At 51.7% G+C, this 27,888-nt stretch overlaps 2 protein-coding genes across 2 annotated transcripts in view; one reads left to right on the top strand and one right to left on the bottom strand.

Annotated features, from left to right (window-relative positions):
• KIFC3 (kinesin family member C3) overlaps positions 1-27,888 on the top strand; it is a 105,421-nt gene that overhangs the window by 38,917 nt on the left and 38,616 nt on the right. Inside the window, exon 2 of the mRNA XM_025369809.1 lies at positions 25,662-25,872. Coding sequence (XP_025225594.1) covers positions 25,662-25,872 — 211 coding nt within the window. The remainder of the gene's footprint in view (positions 1-25,661; positions 25,873-27,888) is intronic.
• On the bottom strand, positions 8,340-13,416 carry LOC112613924. The gene is given in 5 exon segments (XM_025369811.1): positions 8,340-8,416; positions 8,419-8,518; positions 8,521-8,566; positions 10,094-10,313; positions 13,168-13,416. Coding segments are annotated over 5 exon segments (516 nt in total). The 5' UTR covers positions 13,241-13,416.

The raw sequence follows: 27,888 nt of genomic DNA, 5'->3' as shown, positions 1-27,888 counted from the left end.
TTCCTAAAAACAAGAAATTCTCTTTTACAACTGTGAACCCAAAGTATCTGAGACAGGTCTCAATCGATTTAGAAAGTTTATTTTGCCAAGGTTAAGGACGCGCCTGCGACACACCCTCAGGAGGTCCTGAGGACAAGTGCCCAAGGTGGTCAGGGTACAGCTTGTTTGTATACATTTTAGGGAGACATGATGTATCAATCCATACATACAAGATTTACATTGGTTCCATCTGGAAGAGTGGTGCAACTCAAAGCTGGGGCTTCCAGGTCATAGGCTGATTTAAAAATTTTCTGCTTGGTAATTGGTTGAAAGAGTTATTATCAATAGGAAGAAATGTCTGGGTTATGATAAGGGGTTGTAGAGACCATGGCTTTGTCATGCAGATGAAGAATAGATTGTAAATGTTTCTTATCAGACTTAAGCTCTGTATTGATGTTAATGCTGGTCGACTTTTCCTGAATTCCAAAAGGGAGGAAAGTATAATGAGGCTTGTCCGAACCCTCTTCCATCATAGTCTGAACTAGTTTTTCAACTTAACGCTGAAATGCCCTTGGCCAAGAGGAGGAGTTTATTCAGATGGTTGGGGGGCCTTAGAATTAATTTTTGGTTTACATAACCAATATACAATGATCACAATCAGGAAATTAACATTGAAACAACACTGCTACCTAATAATCTACAGGCTGTATTGGGATTTTGTCAATTGCTCCAAGAATGTCTTTCATGGCAAAAGGAAATCCAAGCTCTGTGTTGCCTTCAATCTGGAACAGTCTCTGAGTTTTTCTTTGTATTTCATGACATGGGCGTTTTATTTATTATTTTATTTTATTTATTTTTTGAGACGGGATCTCACTCTGTTGCCCAGGCTGGAGTGCAATGGCACGATCTCGGCTCACAGCAACCTCCACCTCCTGGATTCAAGCCTTTCTCCTGCCTCAGCCTCCTGAGTAGCTGGGATTACAGGTGCCCGCCACCACACCCGGCTACTTTTTGTATTTTTAGTAGAGACAGGGTTTCACCATGTTGGGCAGGCTGGTCTCGAACTCCTCAAGTGATCCGCCCACCTCAACCTCCCAAAGTGTTAGGATCACAGGTGTGTCACTGCACCCAGCCACATTGGCATTTTAAAAGAGGACAGGCCAGTTATTTTGTAGAATGAAAGACACTCCAGTAGGGCTTGGCACAGAACTGGCCCCTAACAAGTGCTCCCATGTATTGAGCACCTACTGTGTTCCAGGATCTTCCTGTACGTGATCTCATTCATCTCTTCAACAACCTTTGAGGGACAAGTGACTTGATTACTTTTGCACAGAAGGAAATGGGCTCAGAGAGGTTAAGAGGCTTGCCTGAAGGTGCTCAGCCCCGAGAGGTGGCTCCAAGTTTAATTCCAGAGCCCATTTTCTTAACGATGTGGCCATTGTGCTTTGGGGAATTTTCTTGTTTTACTTGTAGTTTTTTGGTATTTTTTGTTTTTTTTATTTTTGAGACAGGGTCTCACTCTGTCACCCAGGCTGAGTGCAGTGTCTCCACCACAGCTCACTGCAGCCTTGACCTCCCAGGCTCAAGTGATCCTCTCACCTCAGCCTCTGGAATAGCTGGGACTACAGGCATATACCACCATGCCAGGCTAATCTTTATTTTTGGTAGAGACGGGTCTCACTCTGTCATGTAGTCTGGAGTGCAGTAGTGGGAACAAGACTCACTGCAGCCTCGAACTCCTGGGCTCAAGCCATCCTCCCACCTCAGCCTCCCAAAGTGCTGGGACTACAGGCATGAGCCACCATGCCCACACAGATTATTTTTTTTTAACTTCTGGAATTCTGAGGTCAGCAAAGTGTTGTCATGGTCCTCAGCTATGTCCTACCTATAATAGCACCCCTCCCTGACCATGTACCAGTAGAGATAAGAAGGTTGACCTTTATACTTTCCCCAGGCCTACAAGAAACAGCGGGGGGCGGGGGGCAGCATTAGTCTTCAGCACTTAGGAAAGATTGCCAGCAAATGGGCACAGAGGATTGTAGGATGAAAGTTCACCTTTGAGTCTTGAAATCACTGCCTCCTAATTCAAGTCCTTGTTATAGGTTGGGGCAGAAGATGGACTAAGAAACTCTTCCCTATTCTGGTCTCCGTGGTGGTAACTGTAGCTAAAGCAGCAGAGTTTTACCTGGTTTCCTTTCTTGCTTCCTGTCCCTGCGCAAAGCTACAGCCAGAGACAGAACATCCCTTTACAAGGTCTAGTCATTCTACTCCAGGAAGTCCTCTTGGCCTGAGGCCCAGCCAGTTGTCTTCACTCTCCCAATGTTTCCCCAGCTTCTACCTGGGCCTCAATCTCCCAGGCCACTCTCCTTGTCATACCCAATGGCCAGCCCAGTCTTTTCCCAGGCTTTGGGTTATTTATCTGTGACCCCGTGGTCCTTTTTTTTTTTTTTTTTTTTAATACAGAGGCTTGCTGTGTCACTCAGGCTGGAGTGCAATGGTATAATCTTTGCTCACTGCAGCCTCGAACTTCTGGTTCAAGTGATCCTCCTGCCTCAGCCTCCTGAGTAGCTGGGACTATAGGTGTGTGCTACCACACCTGGCTAATTTTTTAAATAAACTTTTTTTTTTTTTTTTTGGTAGATGTAGAGTCTTGCTATGTTGTCCAGGCTGGTCTCAAACTCCTGGGCTCAAGTGATACTCCCACCTCAGCCTCCCATAGTGCTGGGATAATAGGCATGAGCCACTGCACCTTACCTGTATTCTCTATTGAATTCATTCATTTATTCATTCAACAAATATCCACTGAGGACCTACGTGGAAGCACTGTGCTAAGCGCTAGAGTCAGCAGGGAACAAGACAAAGTCCTTACCTCTTGTCTTCATGAGAGAAAGACGATTAAGAAGCAAATGATAAATAAACAGGGTAATTGTAGGTTTTGCTAAATGCAACGAAGGAAATAAACCAGGAGGTTAAGGTAGAGAATAACTGGGAGCCATCAACTCTAAGATCACTCTGGGTTGGGCACAGCGGTTCACACCTGTAATGCCAGCACTTGGGAGGCTGAGCTGGGAGGATCACTTGAGTTCAGGAGTTCAAGACGAGCCTGGGCAACATAGTGAAGCCCCATCTCTACAAAGAATAAAAAAAATTAGCTGAATGTTATGGCATGCACTTACAGCCCCAGCTACTCAGCAGGCTGAGGTGGGGGATTGCTTGAGCCCAGGGATTCCAGGCTGCAGTGAGCTATGATCACACCACTGCACTGCACTCTAGCCTAGGTGACAAAGTTAGATCTTGTCTCTCAAAAAATAAAAAATAAAGTCATTCTGAAAAGCGGACAGCTGAGCTGCATGGAGTTCAAGGAATGGCACCCCACGCAGAGGGAACAGTGAGTGCAAAGGCCCGGTGCCACATTTTAAAGTCAGAAGGTAGCCGGGTGCAATGGCTCATGCCTGTAATCCCAGAACTTTGGCAGGCAAATCACTTGAGGTCAGGAGTTCAAGACTAGCCTGGTCAACATCATGAAACCCCATCTCTACTAAAAATACAAAAATGAACCGGGCATGATAGTGCACAGTTGTGATTCCAGCTAGGCTGAGGCGTGAGAATCACTTGAACCTGAGAGGCACAGATTGCAGTGAGCTGAGATTCCACCACTGCACTCCAGCCTGGGCAAGAGTGAGACTGTTTCCAAAAAAAAAAAAAAAAAAAAAAGGCTGGGCATAGTGGCTCATGCCTGTAATCCCAGCACTCTGGGAGGCCAAGGTGGGTGGATCACCTGAGATCAGGAGTTCGAGACCAGCCTCACCAACATAGTGAAACACCATCTCTACTAAAACTACAAAAAATGAGCTGGGCATGGTGTTGGGTGCCTATAATCCCAGCTACTCAGGAGACTGAGGCAGGAATATCGCTTGAACCCAGGAGGCAGAGGTTGGAGTGAGCTGAGATCGTGCCATTGCACTTCAGCCTGGGCAACAAGAGCGAAACTCCATCTCAATAAATAAATAAATAAATAAATAAAATAAAAATAAAAGGGCCGGGTGTGGTGGCTCACACCTGTAATCCCAACACTTTGGGACTGAGGTAGGCAGATCACGAGGTCAGGAGTTCAAGACCAGCCTGACCTTGAGGTGAAACATGGTGAAACCCCGTCTCTACAAAAAATACAAAAATTTGCCAGGCGCGGTGGCAGGAACCTGTAATCCCAGCTACTCAGGAGGCTGAGGCAGGAGAATGGCTTGAACCCGGGAGGCGGAGGTTGCCCTGAGCGGAGATCGCGCCATTGCACTCCAGCCTGGGTGACAGAGCGAGACTCCATCTCAATAAATAAATAAAATTTAAAAAATAAAAAATAAATAGAAATAAAATAAAGTTTGAAGGTGACAATCTCTCCTTTATATGTTAAGACTTCTCTGACTGCCGTGTGCTGGTGTCCAAACAGGAGGTATCTAGGAGTCCAATCCTCCTGCTTGCGCCAAGTCATGTGCCCCACTCCTAGGCTCAAGCCATCCTCTCTCCTCAGCCTCTCAAGTAGCTAGCACTACAGGCCCATGCTATTGTGCCTGGCTAATATTTTAATTTTTTGTAGAGACAGGGTCTCCCTGTGCTGCCCAGGCTGGTCTTGAGCTCCTAGGCTCAAGTGATCCTCCTGTCTTGGCCTCCCAAAGTGCTGGGATTACATGTGTGAGCCACCATGCTCAGCTAATAGTATGGATTTTGTGGGATCCTTGTAAGCATTCAATGAGAAGACGCTGGACCGTCCTGGAGCTACATCTGGAGGGGCAGCTAACAGTGGGGCTGTGCCTGTACCTCGCCCCTTCTTGGCTGGGAGCAACTGGAGGAACGGCACCCGCCACACCTGCTACTGTCTCCCCAGACTCCGTGGCTCAGCTGTGAGCTGTGAGGGCCCCCTGGATTCTTGGATTTTCTCCACATTGTTACTGCTCAAATAGCTGGCCTTGCTGCTGGCAGAGAACAGACAGGGGATGAGGAGCTGATATTTGAGGAGGTAAATTTAAGCAGCAGGCTTACAATACGTTTTATGAGCTTGGCAGGTATAGCTGAAGTGGGTGTTATCAGTAAATACAGCAATGGCATTGATCACTCTGGGCAAATAGCCTCGAGGGGCTTACAAAGCCTTGAAATGTTCCAACGAGGTCTCCATTTGGAGCCTACATAGTGCAGTATGCTGAATCTGGGGTCAAAAGATCTGCCACTCAGCCGGGCTGGTGGTGCACGGAAGATCGCCCGCCTCCAGCAGAAGCTATAATCCCAGCACTTTGGTAGGCTGAGGCAGGAGGATCCCTTGAGCCCAGGAGTTTGAGACCAGACTGGGCAACATAGTGAGATCCAGTCTCTACAAAAAGATAAATTAGCTGGGCTTGGTAGCACATGCCTGTAATCCCAGCTATTGGAGAGGCTGAGGTGGGAGGATCACTTGAGCCTGGTAGGTCAACACTGCAGTGAGCTGTGATTGTGCCATTGTACTCCAGCCTGGGTGACACAGCGAGACCCTGTCTCAAAAGAAAATCAAAAAGACCTTCCTCTCATTAGCTGTATGACCATGGCCACGTTAATTAATGGAGCCCACTGTTTCCTTATCAACTGTTTCCCAAGCCCCTCAAGATTGTGTTGGCAAGAAGAAAATGCAACAGTAGACCAGGCATGGGGGCTCATGCCTATAATCCCAGCGCTTTGGGAAGCTGAGGCAGGCAGACCACTTGGGGTCAGGAGTTCGAGACCAGCCTGGCCAACATGGTGAAATTCAATCTGTACTAAAAATAGAGGTGGAGGGTGCAGTGAGCAGAGATCACGCCACTGCACTCCAACCTAGGCAAAAAGAGTGAGACTCCATCTCAAAACATAAAAAAGAAAACAGACAAATAAGAAGGGAAGGAAGGAAGGAAGAAAAAGAAAGAAAGAAAGAAAAAAAGAAAGAGAGAGAGAAAGAAAGACAGAAAGACAAGAAAGACGGAAGGGAGGAAGGGAGGAAGGGAGGGAGGGAGGGAGGGACAATGGCCAGGAGAAGCTTTGTAAGTGATGAAGTGCTGAGCTTCTGTGAGGAGATGGTGATGATGATGTAGTATGAGTTCTAGAATCAGAGGCTGGGTGATTTCTGGCAAGTTGCTTAACCTCTCTGAGCCTTTTATCTGTAAGATGAAGATAAAAGCAATATCAGTCTTATTAAGAAGATTACATGTGGTATATTGAGTTGAATAGTGTTCCCCAAAATTTATATCCACCTGGAACCCTGGGAATATGACCTTATTTGGAACTAGGGCCTTTGCAGAGGTATGCAGAGGTCATACTGGATTAGCATAGGCCTTAAGTCCAATATGACTGGTGTACTTCTAAGAAGAGGGAGATTTGGACACAGAGACATAGATACACAGAGAAAACACCATGTGCAGATGGAAAAAGACTGCTGTGACATGCCCATAAGCTGAGGTGCACTGAAGACCACCCGCCTCCAGCGGAAGCTGGCAAAGGAAAAGAAGGATTCTCTCCTAGGCCTTCAGGAGGAGTGTGGCCCCGCCAACACCTTGAGTTTGGATTTCTGGCCTCTAGAGCTGTAAAAGAATACAGTCCTTTTTCTTTTACTTTTCTTTCTTCTTTTTTATTTTTATTTTATTTTTTATTTTTTGAGACAAGAGTCTCTCTCTGTCACCCAGGCTGGAGTGCAATGGTGCGATCTCAGTTTATTGCAACCACTACCTCCTGGGTTCGAGCAATTCTCCTGCCTCAGCCTCCTGAGTAGCTGGGACTACAGGCTCCTACCCCCACACCCGGCTAATTTTTATATTTTTAGTAGAGACAGGGTTTCGCCATGTTGGCCAGGCGGCTCTCCAACTCCTGACCTCAGGTGATCTGCCCGCCTCGGCCTCCCAAAGTGCTGGGATTACAGGCGTAAGCCACCGCGCCTGGCCAAGAGAATACGTTTCTGTTGTTTTAAGTCATGCAGTTGGTGGCAGTTTGCTGCGGCAGCCCCAGGAAATGAATGCATGTGATAATCCAGAAAAAGCGCTCCATGCCATGGTGCCCGGCATGTAGTGAGTGCGAGGGGTTAGCTGTGATTATTATCGTTCTCATTCTTAGTATTATGGTTCAAGGTCGGTTGTGACAGCCACAGATTTGGTCGTAGGGAGACCCCTCTAACCTCCGTGGCCTCAAGTCTTGCTGGGGGTGGGGAGGGATGGGTTCCCTGGTCATGGTTTCCCATGAGCTCCTGCCCGGAATGGGTGGCTGTCCTTGTGGCAGTGCCTGGCTTCCACGGATCCCTGACGGGAGGGTTCTGTTGAGGTTGCTGGGGGTGCCCTCTATGAGTCCTGGTTGTGGGGAGGGGTGGAGGCTGCTTGGTGTGGCAGCTGCCCAGGGCTGGTTTCTGGAGCACAGCTCAGCAGATGCCTCAGGAACCTGTCTGGCAACAACATTCCCCCGCCACTCAGAGCAGCTGGCTGTCACTCGCAGCCCATTGTGGTTTTGTAAGGCGCAGACAAGGAACGTCAGCTGCTTCCCAGCAGGGCCCGTGAGTCACTTCGGCAGTTCTGAGCCCAGAGTTTCCCCTGTGGAGGCCAAAACCCTTGCCTCTCGGCCCAGCTTCTGTCCTGCGACCAAAGGTGGGTCTTCTGAGGCCTTTCTCAAGAGGAGGCCAGGAGGGGCAGGCCCCGGGATCCTGAAGACACACGGGAAGACAGATCCCACCGCACTTCCCTACTTCCTCAGCCTTCTGGGCTTGGGGCAAGGAGTGTCTTTTGGGTTGACACTTTTCAGGCCTCGGTTTTCTCACCTGTGAATGGGGATGTTGTGAGAACTTGACGAACTTTTAGAAGTGACAGCACCCTCCCCTTTCCTCTCCCCAGCATCTCAGGTAGCAGGTCAAATGGTTCAGAGCCGCTGGTAAGAGGATTTGACCACATCCCTTCCTGTGGGTACGTGGATGGCCACTCATTAACATCAGGACCAAGGAGGCCTCAGGAGGAAAAGGGGCAGGACTTCTGAAAACCCTCACCCCAGGTGAAGTTCAAGAATGTAAAAGCCTGTTTGTAGCAGGGATGACCCAGCCAAGTTCATCCTCGAATGGACACCGGGGTCTCCGGGCAGCACTCGCCGCAGGGCACAGACTTAACCCCGGCGCCAAGCACTGCATGTGTGCCTGAGGTGGGGGAGTGGCAGGAAAGGAGTCTGGGGGTGTTTGGGGGTATGTATAGTGACTCAGAAGAACTTGGTGATCCCACGGACCCAGGCAACTTGGCCATGGGACAAGCCATGGCTGGGTGGAGTTGGCGGGGGGCAGACAGACATTTGCTCCCCTTCCCCCAGGCCCTGAGTGGGGTGTTTAGCAGGAATACCCACTTCACTTACGTTTTTGGAGCCTCCGTTTCCAACATCAGGTGCAGCAGCCGCGTAGGGGCACCCCCAGTCTCCCTGGTGAGGGGACTCAGGCATCAGTGTTGGTCTTGGAGGGCATCCTGGTAGAAGAGTCAGGCCAGGCGTCGATGTGGTCCCAGCTCAGCCAGGTTGGGGGTGATGGGCAGAGAGTCTTGTAAGCAGCCCCTGCGGCTTTGGAAAATGCTTGGAGCAGATCCTAGAAAACACGTAGCGGTGGGGGGGTGCGGTGTGGATCTTGAAGCACAGAGATGTACCTGTGACCTTGAGCTAACAGAAGTAACCCAGAGCTACTCTGGTTACAAATAAGCACAATTCTGCCTCCAGTCAGCCTCCCAGGACCCCCACAGCCTTGGGCACCATTTATCCAGGTGGCTTGTTTGCCACCGGGCTCTGTGCATTGCAGGACTGGTTTGGGCAGAGTTTGTTTCTGTGGATAGAGGCAGGGCTGCTGTGAGAAGTGAAAGGAGGCCACTCCAAGTCCCCAGCCACAACAGACTGCCAGCATCAGCCTCCAAAGATGGTATCACCCCCGCCAGGACAGGGCCAGGCCTGCGGGTTCTAGAGCATGTGCAGAACTTTGTTTCTGAAACTCCTTCCTATCCAAGGCTGGTTCCAGTTCTAGCCATACTTGAATTTTGCTGAGTTTGAGTATCTGCTGTGTGCTAGGTTTTGTAGTGGATAAAAGAAGGGCAATAATAGGCCAGGCATGGTGGCTCACACCTGTAATCCTAGCATTTTGGGAGGCCGAGGTGGGTGGATTGCTTGAGCTCAGGAGTTCAAGACCAGCCTGGGCAACATGGTGAAACCCCATCTCTACTAAAATACAAACACTTGGGTGTGTTGGTGCATGCCTGTAGTCCCAGCTACTTGGGAGGCTGAGGCAGAAGAACTGCTTGAATCTGGGAGGCAGAGGTTACAGTGAGCTGAGATCGCACCACTGCACTCCAGCCTGGGTGACAGAGCATCTGTCTCCAAAAAAAAAAAGAATGACAATAATGGTGGTAGTCCTAATGACAGTGACAGTTTCTTCATCTGTAACATGGGATAATTACAGTACCCGCCTCATATGTGCTGTAAGGATTGAAAGGGATAGTAGCATATAGTACCTAGCACATAGTACGTGCTCAATAAATATTACCTGTTAATGAGGAAACTGAGGCTCAGAGAGGTTAAGGGCCTTACCCTAAGTCACACAGCATGGGAGTCTGAATCAGGGACCTCCAATCTAATGTAGGAGACTGACAGTCCCTCACAATTGTGAATCCAGTGCTAGGTGAGCTAAGGGAAGGGGAGGTGGTCCTAGGGGACTTCTGACTAGGTATCAGGAGTCCCTACGGAGGAGGTGGTCCTTTCATTGAGCCTCACAGGTAAACAGCTGCAGGTGGAGATGTGGGGGTGGGGGCGGAGCATATGGAAAACTCAAGGACCAGAAAGAGGGTGCCTTGGGGGGTCAGTGGGAGAAAAGGCCAGGCAGGGCGGCTGCAGGCAGATGGTGAAGAGCTCTGAATGCATGCTGAGGAATGGCCCACAGTGACAAGGACCCCACTGACTGTGCCCTTGAGAGGCAGTGTGGTACAGTGGTTCAAGACCTGGACTCTGCAGCCAGCCTGCCCCAGTCAAATCTATAGCAGGGGGACAGTAGCGGGATGTACAGGAAGAATAAGCAGGGGTGACTGCACAGCTCTAACCCAGTGCCAGGGTAAATCCCTTCACCTCTGCCTACCTGTCTACCAGGGACTGTGTGGCTTTTATGTCCAGGAGAGCATGGGGTTCCGTCTTCAGGCTGTGACTCTGGAGATGCCTCGAGTCTCCTGAGTCCCTGGGTCTCTTCCCCCTGAAGGCATGTGCTACAGAGGCTGTGAGGATGCCAAGCCCACCTGCGTGATTAGTGCCCAGGTGCAGGGAGTTGCTGGACACATGCAGGATGCCAGGTGGGAGGTTTGCTTCAGAGCATAGGAAATCCTAATTATTGTCATGCAGGTACTCAGCAGGCATGCAGGTTTGACCGCAGGGCTGGGATTCTCAGAAGGTGGTTAGAGTCTCCATTTGTTCACTTAAGACAGGAGCATCCGGTGCCATTTGCCCCAGGAGGTGGGCGTGAAGAGCATAGGACAGGGAGGCGTGGAGGGGGTGGAGTGGCGTGGGGGCAGCGCGTGCTTTCTGGGTTATCTGGAGATTTAGACAGGGACACTGTGCCTCCAAGATCCTCTGAGTTCTCCTTTTCCTTTTTTTTTTTTTATTTATTTTTTTTTTTTATTTTGAGACAAGGCCTTGCTTTGTTGTCCAGGCTGGAGTGGAGTGGTGCAATCTTGGCTCACTGCAACCTCCTCCTCCCGGGTTCAAGCGATTCTCCTGCCTCAGCCTCCCGAGTAGCTAGGATCACAGGCGTGCACAACTACGCCTGACTAATTTTTGTATTTTTAGTAGAGATGGGGTTTCACCATGTTGAGCAGGCTGGTCTCAAACTCCTGACCTCAGGTGCTCCACTAGCTTCAGTCTCCCAAAATGTTGGGACTACAGGTGTGAGCCACTGCGCCCGGCCAGGTTCTCCTTTTTCAACAGTAAGTTGCCCAAACAGTACAAGTGGAATGAGCTCCAGCCTCTTATTGGCCAGTTTAGCTAACCTCATGATGGATCCCTTGCACCTGTGCCCGTGGCTCAGCGTTAGGTCTAGGCTGGGGTTACCTCTTGGGCAGCGGCATCTGCCTGTGCCCCCGATTGCCAAGCAGACATGGCCGGCCCAGTTGGTGGGGGCCCCTCACGAGCAGCAGGTGTTCCTTACTTACCCTTTCTGGAGTGTTAAGATGTTTCTAGGCGCCCTGGCCAGCCCGGTGTTTCGGTGTTTCCAGTCCAGGCTTTGTTTCCAGGCCCTCCCTGTCTGAGCAACACCTCACCTCACCCTGACTCACAGGGTCTCTCCCGCTCCGCCTCCAGCAGTTTTCTTGCCACCCTCCCTGCATTCCTCCAGGTCCACACACACCTGCCCTTTGATTCATGGTTCTTTCCTCTCTGAGGAGAGCAAGCACCAGAGGCCAGGGCCCCATCACCCTCGGTCAGCAGCTGGGGCCACCGCCTGCCACTGGGTGTCTTCACACACACCTTTCCTGGGCTCTGGAGGGAGGCTGCTTAGAGGGGGATGATTGGAGAGGGCCTGGATGCTGAGGGCCCTATTCCAGAAGGCAAATCTCAAAGGCAGCTCTGGCCTTTTTTTTTTTTTTTTTAAGAGATGGGGTCTCTTGGCCGGGCGCGGTGGCTCAAGCCTGTAATCCCAGCACTTTGGGAGGCCGAGACGGGTGGATCACGAGGTCAGGAGATCGAGACCATCCTGGCTAACACGGTGAAACCCCGTCTCTACTAAAAAAAATACAAAAAACTAGCCGGGCGAGGTGGCGGGCACCTGTAGTCCCAGCTACTCGGGAGGCTGAGGCAGGAGAATGGCGTAAACCCAGGAGGCGGAGCTTGCAGTGAGCTGAGATCCGGCCACTGCACTCCAGCCTGGGCCACAGAGCGAGACTCCGTCTCAAAAAAAAAAAAAAAAAAAAAAAAAAGAGATGGGGTCTCGCTCCGTCACCTAGGCTGCACTGCAGTGGTGTGATCATAGCTCACTACAGCCTTGAACTCCTGGGCTCAAGTGATTCTCTGGCCTCAATCTTTTTTTTTTTTTTTTTGAGACGGAGTCTCACTGTCACCCAGGCTAGAGCGCAGTGGCACAATCACAATCTCGGCTCACTGCAACCTATACCTCCCAGGTTCAACTGATTTTCCACAGCCTCCTAAGTAGCTGGGTTTACAAGCATGTGCCATCATGCCCGGCTAATTTTTGCATTTTTAGTAGAGACAGGGTTTCACCATGTTGGCCAGGCTGGTCTTGAACTCCTGACCTTAAATGATCCATCTGTCTCAGCCCCCCAAAGTGGTGGGATTACAGGCGTGAGTCACTCCGCTTGGCCCCACACCTCAGTCTTCTAAGTAGCTGGGACCATAGGTATGCACCACCATGCCCAGCTAATTTTTAAATGTTTTTGTAGAAATGGGGTCTTGCCATGTTGCCCAGGCTGGTCTCAAACTCCTGACCTCAAGTGATCCTCCCTGCTCTGCCTCCCAAACTGCTGGGATTACAGGCGTGAGCCATCACACTTGGCCTGACCTCTGAGAGTAGGTCTCTCTCTCTCCTGTCCTCCTTCCCTCCTTCCTCCTTTCTCTCTTAAACGGCTTTATTGAGATATAATTATCATACCACAACATTCACCTGTTTAAAGTGTACAATCCAATTGTTTTTAGTATATTCACAGAGTTGTACAACTGTCACCATAATCTAACTTTAGGACATTTTATCACGCCCCAAAGAAGCCCCATTCATAGTCACTCCTCATTCTCCCTCCCACCTCCCAGGACCTGGCAACCACTCAATTATTTTCTTTCCATGGAGTTCCTTGGTGATGCAACTGTGAACAGTGAAGCCAGCCCCAGGTGGCTGAGGTGGGATAGTCCTGCCCTTGGATCAGGCTTTCAGCAAGCAGAATCCCAGAGTGGGCCATCCAGCTGGCCCACTCACTTCCTCGTGGCTGTAGCCCTGAGAAGGTCACCAGTCTTCATGTACCCAGGGAGGGGCATGAGACCCAGAACAGGGAGGAAATCTGACCAAGGTCACATCGTGCGTAGAGGACACAGCTCCTGCTGGCAGTACCCACCATCTCCGGCACTCCAAGCTGCCTTCCCATAGCAGCCCCTACACATCCATGGGCCTCCCGCTGGCCTCAGTCTCTCCATCTGTACAATGGGAATAATAACACCTACCACACATGTTGCAGGGATTGAATGAAAGCAAAGGCAATCCTGTGTGTAAAGAGTTTTTCCCGGTGCCTGGCATGAAGCTGTCCCTCAGCCCCTTGCTGAAGTTTAATTAGATTAAATTCCCATCCTGGCATTCAGGGCCCTGCACATTCTGGTTGTCTGGGGTGGATGGAAGTTTGTCCCTCCCCTAGAAGGTGGCAGATGGAAGCCACTGGAACCACAAGATGCTTGCTGCTTCCTCTCGGTCACCTGGAAGCTGGTGGTGTCGGCGGGGCAGGCGAGAGGTTGACACTAGTGGCGATGACTCAGCACAGAGAGCTGTGGGAGTCTGGTTAATCAGCAGCGTCAAAACTTCCTGTTGCTGTTTGCAAACAAGGGCCACCCCCGGAGGAGGAGGACCAGAGCTAGGGGAAAGGCTGCGCGTCACAGAACCTCAGCAAAGCAATGCTACAGTCTAAAGGCAGCAGTAGCAGTGGTGCTAAGAGTTCAGCACGTGGTCAGGGGCTGTGGCTATGGCTTTCCAGGAGCATGTGGCTTCACTTATGGCCCCTGTCCCCATCTCCCTACCCAGGAGAAAAAATATTTTTTTCTCCAGCAGTAGCTGATTGACTTATTGCAAAGGAGCCCCAGTGAAGTGCCAGGGTGTGAGAGCAGGAATCACGGTGGTGGCACCTGATGAGACTCATCTGTCTAGGATGGGCCAGAGTGTTGAACCGCAGGGTACCGAGGCATTCCAGGACCCACCTCGGAAGATCTCTGGTGGCTTAAGAGCAGGCAGGGATTGGGAGCACTGAGACAGTGCTCTCAGCCCCACCTGGCCTGGCCCAGCAGACAGAAACACTCCCAGCCTGAGCACCTGGCAGAAGAACCAGATACGCCCCTCTGGTGACAGCCATCGCTCAGATATCTTTATACATGCCTCATGCCTCCCAGGAGAACCAGCCAGGGCGAGAATTCCAGATCCGAGAGAAAACTGTAAATTAGCGTGAAGAGTAGTTCTCGTCAAAAAATGCTGCCAACAGTGTAAATTTGGTACAGGCCTTCTGAGGGGCAATCTGGCAACATGTTAGAAAGCGAAAAAAAAATGCTCAGACTCTTTATTCAGAAAGATTTTTTATGAAATTGACAACCTCTCTTCTCCCTTCCCACCCCACACCAGGGAATGAACGGGCTGTGTGGGTGGCAATGGTGACAGCAATGCTGTTTATAAAAGTGACAAAAATGGGAGCTACTCAAATATCAGATCCTATGGAATGGCCAGCTCAGTCAGGGCACAGGCTTTCAGTGGAATATTATGCAGCCATTTAAAATAGTTTTTTGCTGGGTGCAGTGGCTCACAGCTGTCGTTCCAGTACACGGGAGGCTGAGGTGGGAGGATCGCTTCAGCTCAGGAGTTTAAGGCTGCAGTGAGCTCTGATCATGCCACCTCACTCCAGCCTGGGTGAGAGAGCGAGACCCCAAATCTAAATAAGTGAATAAATAAAATACTTCTCAGCCATTTTTATTGAGTGCTAGGTGTGCCCCAGACACCGGAACCTCCATTCTGAATGTGATCTTGGCCTTATCCGATGATGTCTGTACTTCAGAAAAATGCAGGCCTTAGGAGGAAAAAGTGACATGGAAAATGCTTATTATAATAATTTTAAAAAACTTTAGAGATGGGGGTCTTGCTATGTTGCCCAGGCTGACCTCAAACTCCTGGGCTTAAGTGATCCTCCCACCTCTGCCTTCCAAGAAGCTGGGCCACAGGCGTGAGCTACCATGCCCAGCACTTACATGATTCAAAGTAAGAAAAGGCAGAGTAAAAAATTCTATCCAGTCTTTGCCTCCCACTATAACTGCAGCTTGTGTTTGCAGAAACGCCAATTGTGTGCCAGATGCTGGGCTGAGGGTGCTATGTGCTTGCTCTAATTTACATCTCACCATAACTCAATGGGTTAGACACTACCCCTACTCTCATTTTCACAGGGGGAAACTGAGGCACAGAGGAAGTGACTGAGCCAGTGACTGAGCTCAAACCCAGGTCTACCTGGCCCCAGAACCACCTTTAGCCGCTCCTCTATACTGTCATCTCCTTAACACAGAAATGACATCAGCTCATGGTCAGATACTGGAAGGAAAAATCTGGACCAATGACAATAAGTGAAGGGTGGTTTTTGTGTTTTCCCTCTCCCTCTTGATTTCATTAGATTTGTCCAGAAAAACAAAATTTAAGTTCAAAACCAAAAACTGCCACCTAGAATTTGCAGCAGGTGGGGAGAAGTGAATGAGGAAGTGGGGAAAAATGGGAAGGATGTTAATAACGCATGTGCTGGCTTAGAACCCGGAGCTAGAACAATTTAGGAGCAAGGAGGAAAGCGGCAGACCACTTAGTGAGGAGGAGCCCGGAGGCTTCTGGAGGATGGTGACAGGATCCTCGGGCTGGGAGGCGGGCCTGGGGCGGGGCTTATTTGGCCCGTGCTACTCTCAGGGCGGTTATTGCTAAATCTTTTTATTACCTGGTGCTTACGTCCATTATCTCCTCAATGTTTGCATTCCTCTCATTTTTTTTTAGACTACAGGAAATGATAAAGGGGGAAAAAACCCACAAAGCCTCGGTTTGCTTTTAGCCTTGGAGTGCTAGAAGGGAGGGAATCTCCGCCAAATTCTTCCTTGAGTCATAAAGAGGTTTTAGGTTCCCGTAAACTGAGAGTTAGGGGAGCACTGTCGAGTTCAGTCATTTTGGCCAAAGCAGAAAGGCAGCCACCATTTGGATATTTTAAAGCAAGGTGGTTTTCTTTTTATTTTCTAGTCCCCTTAGAAGGTTTTTTTTTCCCCCTCCCTCCCTCTCTCTTTCTCTCTTTCTTTTCTTTCTTGTTTTGAGACAGGATCTTGCTCTGTTGCCCAGGCTGGAGTACAGTGACATGATCATAGCTCACTGCAGCCTCAAACTCCTGGGCCCAAGCCATCCTCCCACCTCAGCCTCCCGAGTAGCTGGGACCACAGGCTGGTGCCACCGCGGCTGGCTAGTTGTTTTGTAGAGACAGGGTCTCTATATTGTTCAGGCTAGTCTAGAACTCCTGGCCTCAAGCAATCCTCCTGTCTTATGAGCCATTGTGCCTGGCCTGCAAGGTGATTTTCTTGGGGGAAAGATTGCCTTGGTTCTCTGAAAATGGGAGAACTGTTTTCCCCTATTAATACAGTTTCTAGAAAGGAAGGGAACACAGGGAGCAGGAAGGCGAGAGGGAGATAAAAGAGTGAGAAAAGTACCATTTGTTTAAGTATCACTTGAACACCTACTGCCTGCTGAGCTGGGTCTAGAGTAGACAAGGATGAGAGGAATTTACAGTCCAGTCAAGGGTCATCCAAGACCACCACCTCTCCATGCCCACTGAGGAGCCTGGCTTCCTGAGAGCTTGCAGCTGTGAGCCTTGTGCCAGACCCCCTGAGGTGCTCAGGTTGAGTCACGTGCCCAAGACCTGCAGTTGGTGACATGCAAAGCTGGAAACCAAATTCATGCTTGTGGGGCTGGGTGCAGGGCCATGCTCTTCGCCTCCATGAGCTCCTCCACAGGGTGTGTGTGTGTGTGTGTGTGTGTGTGTGTGTGTGTGTGTGTTTGACAGAGTCTTGCTCTGTTGCCCAGGCTGGGTGCAGTGGCATGATCTTTGCTCACTGCAACCTCCACCTCCTGGGTTCAAGCAATTCTCCTGCCTCAGCCTCCTGAGTAGCTGGGATTACAGGCACCGGCCAGCACGTCCAGGTAATTTTTGTGTTTTTAATAGAGATGGGTTTTCGCCATGTTGGCCAGGCTGGTCTCTAACTCCTGACCTCAGGTGATCGCCCGCCTCAGCCTCCCAAAGTGCTGGGATTACAGGCATGAGCCACCGCATCCAGCCTCCTCCGCAGTTCTTTCTGAGATGCTCATGATGAATAATTTCAGAGGTATTGGAAGATTGGAAGATGCGGATTCAAAAAAGCAGCTAATTGGGTCAGGATTACTTAATATGCGGCTCACTCCAGAATGAGTTTCTCCAACTTCAATAAATGTTCTGTTACCCAGAAGCATGAGAGGACACACTTTTCACAGCTGCAGGGCACTCCTTCCTGACCACACGGAAATAATTGCTAAGGAGCCTTCTCTTACTTCCTTTTGGTAGGAATTATCATTACTTTACATGGGAAGAAAGTCTGTTTGGGTACATTTCATGCACCTGTTCTTCCCTTCTGAATTCTACAGGATCTATGGATTTATTCAATGAGCACGTCTGTGATACCAGGCCCTGAGCTGGGGTCAGCTGAGGCTTTCCCTGTGATCAAGTCAGGAAAGGGTCCTGTCCTGAAGGAGCAGATGGTATAGACAGGAACGCCATCATGATCCAGGGTCAGGGATGCTGCAGGGGGTGGGTTGGGCCCAACTGCTGGTGCCTGGGAGGGTCAAGGAAGGTGACCTCTAAGCTTGACGGAGGGACAAGCAGGTATTAAATTGACCAGGGAAGGGTTAGTGGAGGCAGATGAGAATGGGGTGAAGGAGAGGGGCTTTCCAGGCAGCGAGGACATTTGCAAAGGCTTGGAGAAGACTTGATCTCAGGTTAAATCATTTCAAATGGGAAAATCATGTAAATCTTATCTGTGCTTTACTCTGGGTTGCTATGAGAATCAGATTAAACACAATCTGGCTTTTCATTCCCCTTCTTTCCTTTCTTTTGGGGAGCAGAACTCTCAGGCTCTTGGCCACTTCTCTGACGAATACCTGAGCAGTAAGGGGTTTCGGGCCCTTTGAACACAAAGACGGGCCAGGTGTGGTGGCTCACGCTTGTAATCCGAGCACTTTGGGAGGCTGAGGCGGGCAGATCACCTGAGGTCAGGAGTTCAAGATCAGCCTGGCCAACATGGCAAAACCCTGTCTCTACTAAAAATACAAAAATTAGCCGAGCGTGGTGGCGCATGCCTGTAATCCCAGCCACTCAGGAGGCTGAGGCAGGAGAATCGCTTGAACCCAGGAGGCAGAGATTTCAGTGAGCTGAGATTGCGCCACTGCACTCCAGCCTGGGTGACAGAGTAGAGACTCTGTTTCAAACCACAACAACAACAACAAAAAAGTCTATGGACATACCACCGTGAACGCACCTGATCTTGTCTGAACACAAAGATGGCACTGCTAGGCCCTGCCTGGGGATGGGATGGATGTGGGTGTGGAATTACAGTGTTCTGGATACTGTCTTTTGTCTGGCCTTCCCTGAGACAGCTGTGCCTCTGCCAGAGGTAGGCAGGAAGGGTTAAGGCTGAGGCTGAACCCAAGAGTCCTCCCTCAAGGGTTTAGGACTTCAGTGTTGGGATGGCTAGGTTTCAGCAAAATTTCCACCTTCCCTGTGGCCAGGAAAGTTGGCAGCCTCCTATGTAAATCATCAGCGAAGTTTCTGGGTTAGAAATGACCTTGGAGTCGGTATGTAGTTCCTGGTGACATTGTACATTCTTAAATTCCAACAACTGGGATGGGCATGGTATGGTGGCTCATGCAAATAATCCCAGCGCTTTGGGAGGCTGAAGCAGAATGATCGCTTGAGGCTAAGATTCTGAGACCAGCCAGGGCGACAGAGCTAGACCCGGACTCCACACAATATTTTTTTTTAAAAATTGAGTCATGCCGGGTACGGTGGCTCATGCCTTCGATCCCAACACTTTGGGAGGCCGAGGCGGGCGGATCACTTGAGGTCAGCAGTTTGAGACCAGCCTGGCCAGCATGGTGAAACCCTGTCTCTACCAAAAATATAAAATATTAGCTGGGTGTGGTGGTCTGTGCCTGTAATCCCACTGCACTCCAGCTTGGATGACAGAGCGAGACTCCGTCTCAAAAAAAAAAAAAAGAAAAAAAAAAAAAAATTGAGTCAGGCACAGTAATTCACATCTTCACATCTGTAATCCCAGGACTTTGGAAAGCCGAGGTAGAAGGATCCCTTGAGCCCAGGAGTTCGAGACCAGCCTGGGCAACGTAGTGAGACATCCCCGTCTCTACTAAAAAAAAAAAAAAAAAAAAAATTAGCTAGGCACAGTGGTGTGTGCCTGTAGTCCCAGCTACTCAGGAGGCTAAGGTGGGAGGATCACTTGATCCCGGGAGTTCGGGGCTATAGTGAGCTATGATGCATTACTGCACTCCAGCCTGGGCAACAGATCAAGATCTTGTCTCAAAAATGCAACAACGATGAAACAAGTAGTTTTTACATTTCAAATCAGAGTTTTGCTAGAATTCCAAAAATACAACTTCCTTACACTTCAATTTTCTTTTTCCTTCGCTGGTGCTTTGATCTTAATAAGTTGTTATACCCATATGCATCTGATAGTACTGTGTGAGTACCTATTGTACTCATAGCTCTATCACACACTGCATTTGTGAACAGACTTTCGGAGGCTCACTTTCCTTTCCTGAAACATGGGAATACGACGGTACTGGTGTTCATAGGGTGTTCAGGGTTAAATGGGATTTTGTTTATAAAGAGCTTAGTGCCGTGCCTGACACAGTGTTAGCTTCAATAATGGCATCTATTATGTACACAGAAAAAAAAAAAGATTTCTAAGTGTTGGCAGCGTTTATCTCCAGTGGGTGGGATATAGTTACAATGAACATCTATTACATTTGTAATCAAAGCAAAAGAACAACAAATGTTATTATTAATTTAAAAATCTGGCTTTGGCTTTGGTGGGAAGGACCTACAGTTAATGTCAATGTACTCAATCCCTGAGTAAGAAAAAACCTCCTGTTTTGAACCAGGACTTTAAAGACAAACTTTCTGCCCTCCCCCCTCCCCCATCAACTCACTGTAATCAAGGGAGTTAGATACTCAATCCGAATTCTAGAGACATTTTGCCTTCATCCACCCTTGCAGTCCCCTGGATCACTGCTGTTTGGAGGGCAGGCAGGGGAATTCAGAGAGCTTAACTCCCCAAATAAGGCTTTCTCTCCCATTGGGAGGGTTCTTCGGTGTGGTGTTCAGCTGGAAATCCAACTCTCTAGGGAATGATTCCAGGAGCATGACATTCACCCTCTATCAGGCCTTCACTGAGGAATCTCAGTTGGCAAATAAAACATGCACTAGGCTGCTTCCAGCTGGGGGACTGTGACTGTCCTGCTCTGGTGTCCAGAACAAACTGAGGCCCAGGCCCTTGGCTCTGTCTCTGGTTGAGATTCTTGACTGGCAGCCCAGCGCCTGGGCAGCAGTGGGAGCTCCCACCTGGAGCTGCCCGACCCCCTCCAGTCCTCTCCTTGATCTTCTTGGGCAATCCCCTGACAAGCAGGAAGGGGCAGAGTACCCACCCTCCTGGGATTATCTGCAGAACCATCAGCCTGCACAGGCTGGCTTCAGAGTGACTTGCTTTCTCCTCTTCCGCACCCGGGGGTGTGTGTGGGGTGTGTGTGTGGAGGGTGAGGGAGAATATTGCTGCTGGCTCTGGAATAAAATGCTGCCTCTGTTTGGGAGACAAAGAACAGAGTGGCTCCTCCGGGTCAGCTGTCTCTCCAGGCTGGCAGGCCCCTGGCCTCCCCCAGGCCTCTTCTGAGGCTCCAGGCCCCCCAGGAGCAGGGCCTTCTGCAGCCAGGCTGGGAACTGCTGCACCATTGGTGTGTTTTCACTGGAACCTGACGGAATGTTTTACCTTAAGAGACCCCAGACAGCTTTCTTGCTGGGAAGATATTCATTTGCTGGGGTGGGGCTGGGGGTGCAGAGGTAGGAAGTGCTGTGGCTGGGAGGCTGCCTGGCCAGCGAGTAGGTGGTGGAGCGAGTGAGGGGGTGTGCGCTGTAAAACTGGGTGAGTGCATGTGCGCCAGCGTGTGCAAGGACACGGTAAGGAGTGTACATCTACTGTCTCGTGAATAAGAGCTTGTGTGTGTGTTGGGATGGGAAGACACGTACTGGTATGAGAGCCCGCATGAGACGTGTATGTGTGAGTATTCGCGTGGAAGTTTTGCACTCGGGTTTGAGGCTGTGCAGAAGTACGCATGGCTCACCAGGTGTGCGGCTGTGTGGGCTGCCTCGTGTGAGCCAGCCCATGCGCAGGCATGTTTTGTGAGAGCCTTCAGAGAACGCATGAGCACGTGTGCCAGTGCGAGTGCGGGACGCGCGGAGGCGGGAGAGCCCAAGTGGGAGGCCCCGCGAAGAAGCGGGAGTGGGAGTGGGAGTGCCGGCGGGAGACCTGCGGGGGCGCGCCCGGGCTGACGCGTGCGCGCCAGTGCGCGCGTGAGTGCGAGCGCGCGCCGCCGCCCCCCGCCGGGGTCGGAGCCAGTTGCCATGGGAACGCGCCGCGGCCCGAGTTAATCATTTCCTGTGGAAAGTGTGCGGGAGGGGCGCGAGCGGGCGGGCAGAGGAGGCGGCGGCGTGGAGCTGCCTCCTGCCGGCGGGCCGGGCCGGGCCGAGCCCCGGGCGCTGCGGCGACGCCGGGATCCTGCCTCCGCCAGGCCGGTGAGTGGGGGGCCCGGGCGGGCTGGGTGCGGGCGGGGCTCCGCCCAGCCCGCCGTTCGGGGAGCCGCGTCCGGGCTGGCCCTGCCCTCGGGACCCCTCTGCCCCGACCCGCTGGGGGCGCGGGGAGGAAAAGGCCCGGGAGACCCAGCCCTGCGAGGTCCCCTCCAGCGCCGTTCAGCCCTAGTCGAGGACCTTGCTGGGAGTAGGCACGGGGGCGGCGTGTCTCCCGGGATCCGAGCAGCCTTGGGACCCCGTTTAGATTTCATTGAACGAGGAGAGCGTAGACCCTACCCGGGATCGGCGTGTCAATCGGCGCCGCCCCTCCCCTTCTTGGGGTCTCCCCCACCCCCAGGGCTCCTTGGAAGGCTGCCGTTGGGTCCCTCCCACCACGTCCCTTGGGGAGTTCGTTTTTTCCCTGGCAGGGCCTGGGGCGGGGTGCCCCAGCCCAGAGGTTAGGAAGAAGGGCCTTGGCCGGCGCACTCTGGGCAGTGAGGAATCGGGCCATGACAGCCACAGCAGTTGTGAAGGTCTCAGCAGGGAGGGCGATCCCAGGACCACCCCCTTAAGCCCCGCATTGCTAGTTAGAGCAGAACTCTGGCTGGTGCAGTGAAGGGCCTGGTCCTGGGAGATATTAAAGAGGAAGCTGTGTTTAAATTCTGGAGTACCATTTACTGCCACCCCCCGCCCCCGCCACCTCCATAGCCCAACACTGTCTCAAGATTGTGGGTTGTGGCCACCCCTGGCCCTTTCACCTTCCCCGACTTTTCCTCTGCCTGGAAAGGGTGAGCACCCATTCTTTCCCAGACGTGTATTCCCCATGCCCTTGTTAAAGTAGCCGTCTCCTTCACCAGGGAGAGTCACTTGCTAGGAATGCAGCCTCAGAATGGGGCCCTGCGTTTGCAGTGACTGGACTTTAGGGGCACAGGGTGGTGAGTTCTGCTGTTCATAGGGGCACTGGGGAGCAGAGAGTTTGAAATCTGGGTTGCCCTGGAAAGCCCAGGATAAATGATGGTGTGCAGGGAGGTGGCATTCCCTGTGCAACTTCCTTGACCTTCTGCCTGCTCTCCCAGGGGGACCAAGCCCTGCCGGCTGCAGTCTCTGGGCAGCTGTCCAGCCTGTCCCCCCAATCTTTGCAATGTCCCTGATCTAGGGCACGGGGAGTATTGCAGCTCTGCTGCCCTGGTCTAAACCCAGAGAGGCAGAGACCCTCTTCCCCAGCCAGCCCCTCTGCATTCACCCACCACTGGAGCGAAGTCACTGAAAAATAAAATTTTGGAGCTCTTTGTATATGCCAGTTTTGTTCTGAACACTTGGCCTTGTCTAATCTTTAGAGCAACCCTATAAGGTGGAGTTCTCCCCATTTCATAGATGGAAATAATGAGGTATAGAGAGGCAAAGTAATTCTCCCAAGGTCACACATCTAGTAAATAGTGGAGCCAGGTTCTGAACCAGTCCCACTGCCCTCCCCCACGAATTCTAGGTTGGTAGAAGTCCCTGGACACCAGGTTTCATCTTAGATGCCCATGTAAAATGAGAGAGAGAGTGCTGCTTTCTTGGCCCAGAACCCTGGGCTTAAGATTCCTTGATACTTTTGACCTTCACACCCCTGAGGCTGCTAAATTCAGCTGCTTTTTCCTCTTCAGGATCTAGCACACACCCTTCCTCTTTCTTCCTGGTATCTTCCTGGCTGCCTCTTCCACTTCCCTTCCTGATAACCACAGAAACGCTATCTCCTCCTGTCCCTGCCCCTCAGACGGAACTGATCTCCCTGAAAGTCTTCTCTGTCCACTGTGGAGTCAGCCTCCAATGCCCTGCACCGTCTCACCTTCCCAGCAGCCAAGCATGCAGATGGACCTGTCTTGCTCCTTCCTTTGCCCATTGGACAGCTGGTCTGCAGGGTTGGTTGTGTGCCCAGCTCTGTGCCAAGCAGCCTGGAGAAGAGGACATTTGGCTGCTCCCCTTGGTTTCTTCCACGCAACACTGGTCCATCTCTGTTTCCTCAGTGGAGCTGGCCCATGTATTTAGATCAGCCTCTGCCCTGTCCTTTGGCCCACATTCCCATCCCCTTCCCAGTAAGACTGCACCCAGGAGCCTCCTAGTTGTTCTCAGTCAAGGAAGGAAGAGACTATGGCTCCCTCGCCAGGTGCCTGGCATTCTTCCAGGGTTGGGCTCTGCAAACATCAGACACCAGAGCCTCAGGCCCCTAACCCCTGAACCCTTTACTTTTTTTTTTTTTTTTTTTTGCCTCTCAATGCTTTAGTCACTCCTGTTCCTCTGTCTCCCCAACATGCTCAACTCTCTCCTATTCTAGACACCACATCCTCTCCTTCCCGTGCTAGCCAAACAGCCCCAAGGAGAAGGAAGTGGCTTCTTCCTCCCTCAGCTCCCTCCCCACTCTTTGAGCCCTCCCAAGTTTGCCATCTGCCCTTCTCCCTCCACAGGCTCAGGCTTTCTGCCTGTCTGGGCTTCCAGTCCTCCACGTCTGTGACATGATGCACTGGGCACTGACCAACGTCTCCTTCCCACTTACACTTCAGTCACTTCTGAAAACTCTATACTTGCCTGGAGCTCCTGTCCCTCTCTCATCTTCCTTCTGCAGCTTTCCACCCCCGGTGAGCCCTATTATCACATGGCTGTCTCCTCTTGCTCAAGCTTTGATGATTGCCTCCTCACCTGTGGCATCGGTGGCCCTGTTTAGCTCTGAGTCTGTGTCCAGCCCTGACCTCTCTTCCAGGCTTCATTTCAAGCTTGTGTGTGTTCATTTCAGAACGTTCACCCCACAAGCCATCCCAGAGTGCTTAGTGTGGGTGCAGCTGCAGGCTGGGTGCAATGGGGCTGCAAACATGAATGTGTGTGAGCTGTGGGACCCATCGTGGGTCAGGGGAGGTGGACACCCTTCAAATAGCTATCTTCACTTCTTGGCAGGAAGTGGCCACTGCAATGAGGGATGGGGAGAGTAGTTAACAGCCCAGAAAGCTCCACTAGGAAGTCCTTTGGTTACCCCCACCTCAATCTTAAAACCCCACGTTGCCTCTCCGAGCTGACTTCGCTTCTTCTGTAAATGACATTACTGTCTGAGTCTGGGATTGTAGCATGATCACCTTAAATGCCCTCAAGGTTGCTTTGCACACAGTAGGTGCTCAATAAAGACTTGTGCAGGGAATATCCGAGCTCTGTTCATTTGTTCAGTTCATGAGGGAACTATCCCTGACTGAAGCTTTCCATCCCTGACCAATGCTCCCCACCCCCCTCCATTCCCCATACCACCTGGTGCCTGGCCCGCACCTGCAGCCTCCAGCAGCCTGCTCAGACTAAGGGTTTTTGAAGTGTTTATCTCCCTTCTGACCGGGAGCTTTCAGGCCTCATCTCTTCTGATCCAAAAGAACCCCTGGCAGATGCCTGGCACCCAGTAGGCATTATTAAATGAAGACTGAATGAATCTTTGTATCTCAACACCCATACGGTGCCTGCCACATGCTAGGCACAGAGCGCAGGCTAGTCGAATACATGAATGAGAACTTGCTGTATATAGACTTCACTTGTCACTGACCACAGTCAGGGCCCTTTTGAGTCCCTCCTCAATGAAATGTTAATATTCAGAGCATTCACTGCTCTGCTGACAGACCTTAGGCAGAGGAGCCTGAAGCCTAAGGGTTAAGAACGTGGTTAAGTGCAATTAGAAAATTAGATGTCTTGGAGGAAAAGGATTAGACTTACGGAGACGCTGCTGACTCGTGGTGCCTCCTCTATGTGGGGCTAGGACCTGGCTTGTCCTCACGCTGCCAGGCTCAGCGCGGAAGGGTTCAGGTGTGGGGTCTCAGGCACAGCTGAAATGCTCCTTTCCCACTTCGGAGCCTCCGTATTCGGAAACAGATATCCCCAAAAGGCAGCAGGCCCCATTTCATCCTGCGAGCCCTGGGGTCTTTGGGGGACAGTGCAGTTGGAGCTGCTGCCCTGGGTAACCAGCGACCGGTGGGGCGTAGACCCTTCCAGATGACTGGCTCTGCCCGAGGTGCAGTCGTGCTGGTCCGTGATCTTCAAGCTCATCTCCCCTTGTTCTCTCCGCAGGCTGCCCGGTGCCCCGAGGAGGCTGCTGAGCCCCAGGCCATGGTCCCCTCTCGCAGGACGTGGAACCTGGGAGCCACGCCCTCGCTGCGGGGCCTGTGGAGAGTGGGCCGGGCCCCGGAGCCCGAGCCGGGGATGGCTCGCCCCGCCCCAGCCCCAGCCAGCCCGGCCGCCCGCCCTTTCCCACACACCGGCCCGGGGAGGTTGAGAACTGGTGAGTCCGCATTTTTAAAATGCCTCTTTATTTCCCTTCCTTCCTCCAGATACCAGAGATGAGACTGAGGTTTCTCACCGGTTCCTAAGCCCAGTCAGAGCTGTCAGGTAATTACAGGGTAACCGACAGCCCAGAGCCGGGCGGGCGTGGAGCCGGAGCGTCAGTCTCACTGGGTGCTCCTTCCCTGCGCCCCTGTCTGGAAAGAGGCGACCTGGAAGCAGGGTTAAACTTTAACACGGGGCGGGCACAGAGCAGGGGGATCAGCTGCGTTCCCTCTGGCCAAGCTGGTCAGAGCTCTGCGGGCTGCCGTCCTTGGCCAAAAGCGTGTGGGCTCACTCCGGTCTTTGCCCAGGCTGGTAAACAAGGTAGGTGAAGTGGCTGCCCGGGCACCAAGCGCCACTGACACTTGATCCTGCCTGGGCTGGCCCCTGGACGGCGTTGGGAGTGGACTGAGGCTGCTCCAGAACGTGGCCTGGTGGGGCTTGGGGGCCATGTGCTCATTTCAGGTGTTTCTGTAGAGACCCTGACAGCAGGTGGGCAGGGGTCCCAGAGTCTTGGCCCCTAGTGTCTCCCCGGGGAGCTGTCAGTGCCAGCTCGCCTTTCTGGGTCATGTCCCCCGGTGCTGCGAAAGTCAAGAAGTGAGCGGCTTCTCTGATTCAGGGCGGGGACTGGATTGACGGGGCTGGGGAGCTGCCCATGACCCTCTCCCGAGGCGTGGGCAGGTTGCCCTGGTAGTGTGGGGGAGAGAGGGCTCTCCAGGCAAGGTGCCTTCAGGGGTCTGGTCCCTGTCCCCCGTGACTTACAGGAACAGGGTCTAGACTGCCAGCCTGTGAGGGCTAGCAGAGTCCCTCTGGGCCATCAGGTCCAAGCCCCTTGGTGCACAGAAGGGGAAACTGAGGCCCAGAGAGGGCACACAGCAAACTCCTGTTCAGCCCTCTCTCCCACCACATTTGTGCTGTCAGTGGCAGCTGGACTGATGCCTGCTGAGGTCTCTCTGCTTCTATGGTTGTCTGGGGCTGGCTGCTCCCAAGCAGCACAGCCAGGCTGGGGATGACCCAGGGCCCTCGGGAAAAGCCTGGGCTTTTGGGCCAGGTAGCCCAGTTGTCTGAAAGGGGCAGAGGATGGCCTCTACCCCATAAGGTTGTCGTAAGGATTACAAATGTAATATGAATGAGTATTGCTTTTCTGGTAAAAACAAAAACATTTTGCCTTCGAATACTTAAAACACATAGAAAAATATCAAAAAGGAAATAAAAATCACAAGCTAGTCACTGAACATTTTATGTAGTGCCTTCTAGTCATGTGTGTCTGTGTGTGTGTGTGTGTGTGTGTGTGTGTGTGTGCGCGCGCATATAGGTATTTGAAATATTGTGTTATCTCAGCTTTCTAACCTGAAGGAAAAAATTGGGTATTATGAAGATTATATGACCATACAGACTTTTATCCACTTAAAAAATTTAAGACAAAGGTCAGATGAAATCCTGTGTGTGAAATGCAAGCACCGTGCCTGCCACTGGACCTCAGCCAGCTCAGCTGCCCCAGGCCCCTCTGAGCCCCCCAACCAACCCCCATATTGCCACCCTGAGAGTCGACTGGCAGAGGATTGGTTAGCACATGAGATTTGAATCCGGGCTCCTGTGACCCTGGGCACATTGTTAACCCTTCAGGGCTTCCGGTTCTTTGCCTGTCAGGTTGGGAGAATGCCCCCCACCTCCCTGGGGAGTTGTGAGGAGCTGATGGCAGCTGTAGTCCTATTGGCCTGTACTGTGGGCCCTTTCTGTGTGCCTGGCACTACATGGGCACCACGTGTATCTCATCCATTTGATCCTCACCACAGGGCTGTGAAGTTGTCCCCATTTTATTGACAAGCAAACTGAGGATCAAGAAGGTGTGTAAAGGCTGGGCGCTGTGGCTCACGCCTGTAATCCCAGCACTTTGGGAAGCCAAGGCGGGCAGATCACTTGAGGTTAGGAGTTCGAGACCAGCCTGGCCAACATGGTGAAACTCCATATCTAC

The sequence above is a fragment of the Theropithecus gelada genome, chromosome 20, assembly GCF_003255815.1.
Source record: "Theropithecus gelada isolate Dixy chromosome 20, Tgel_1.0, whole genome shotgun sequence".
Taxonomy (NCBI): Eukaryota; Metazoa; Chordata; class Mammalia; order Primates; family Cercopithecidae; genus Theropithecus; species Theropithecus gelada.
This window is presented reverse-complemented; position numbering and strand designations above follow the sequence as displayed.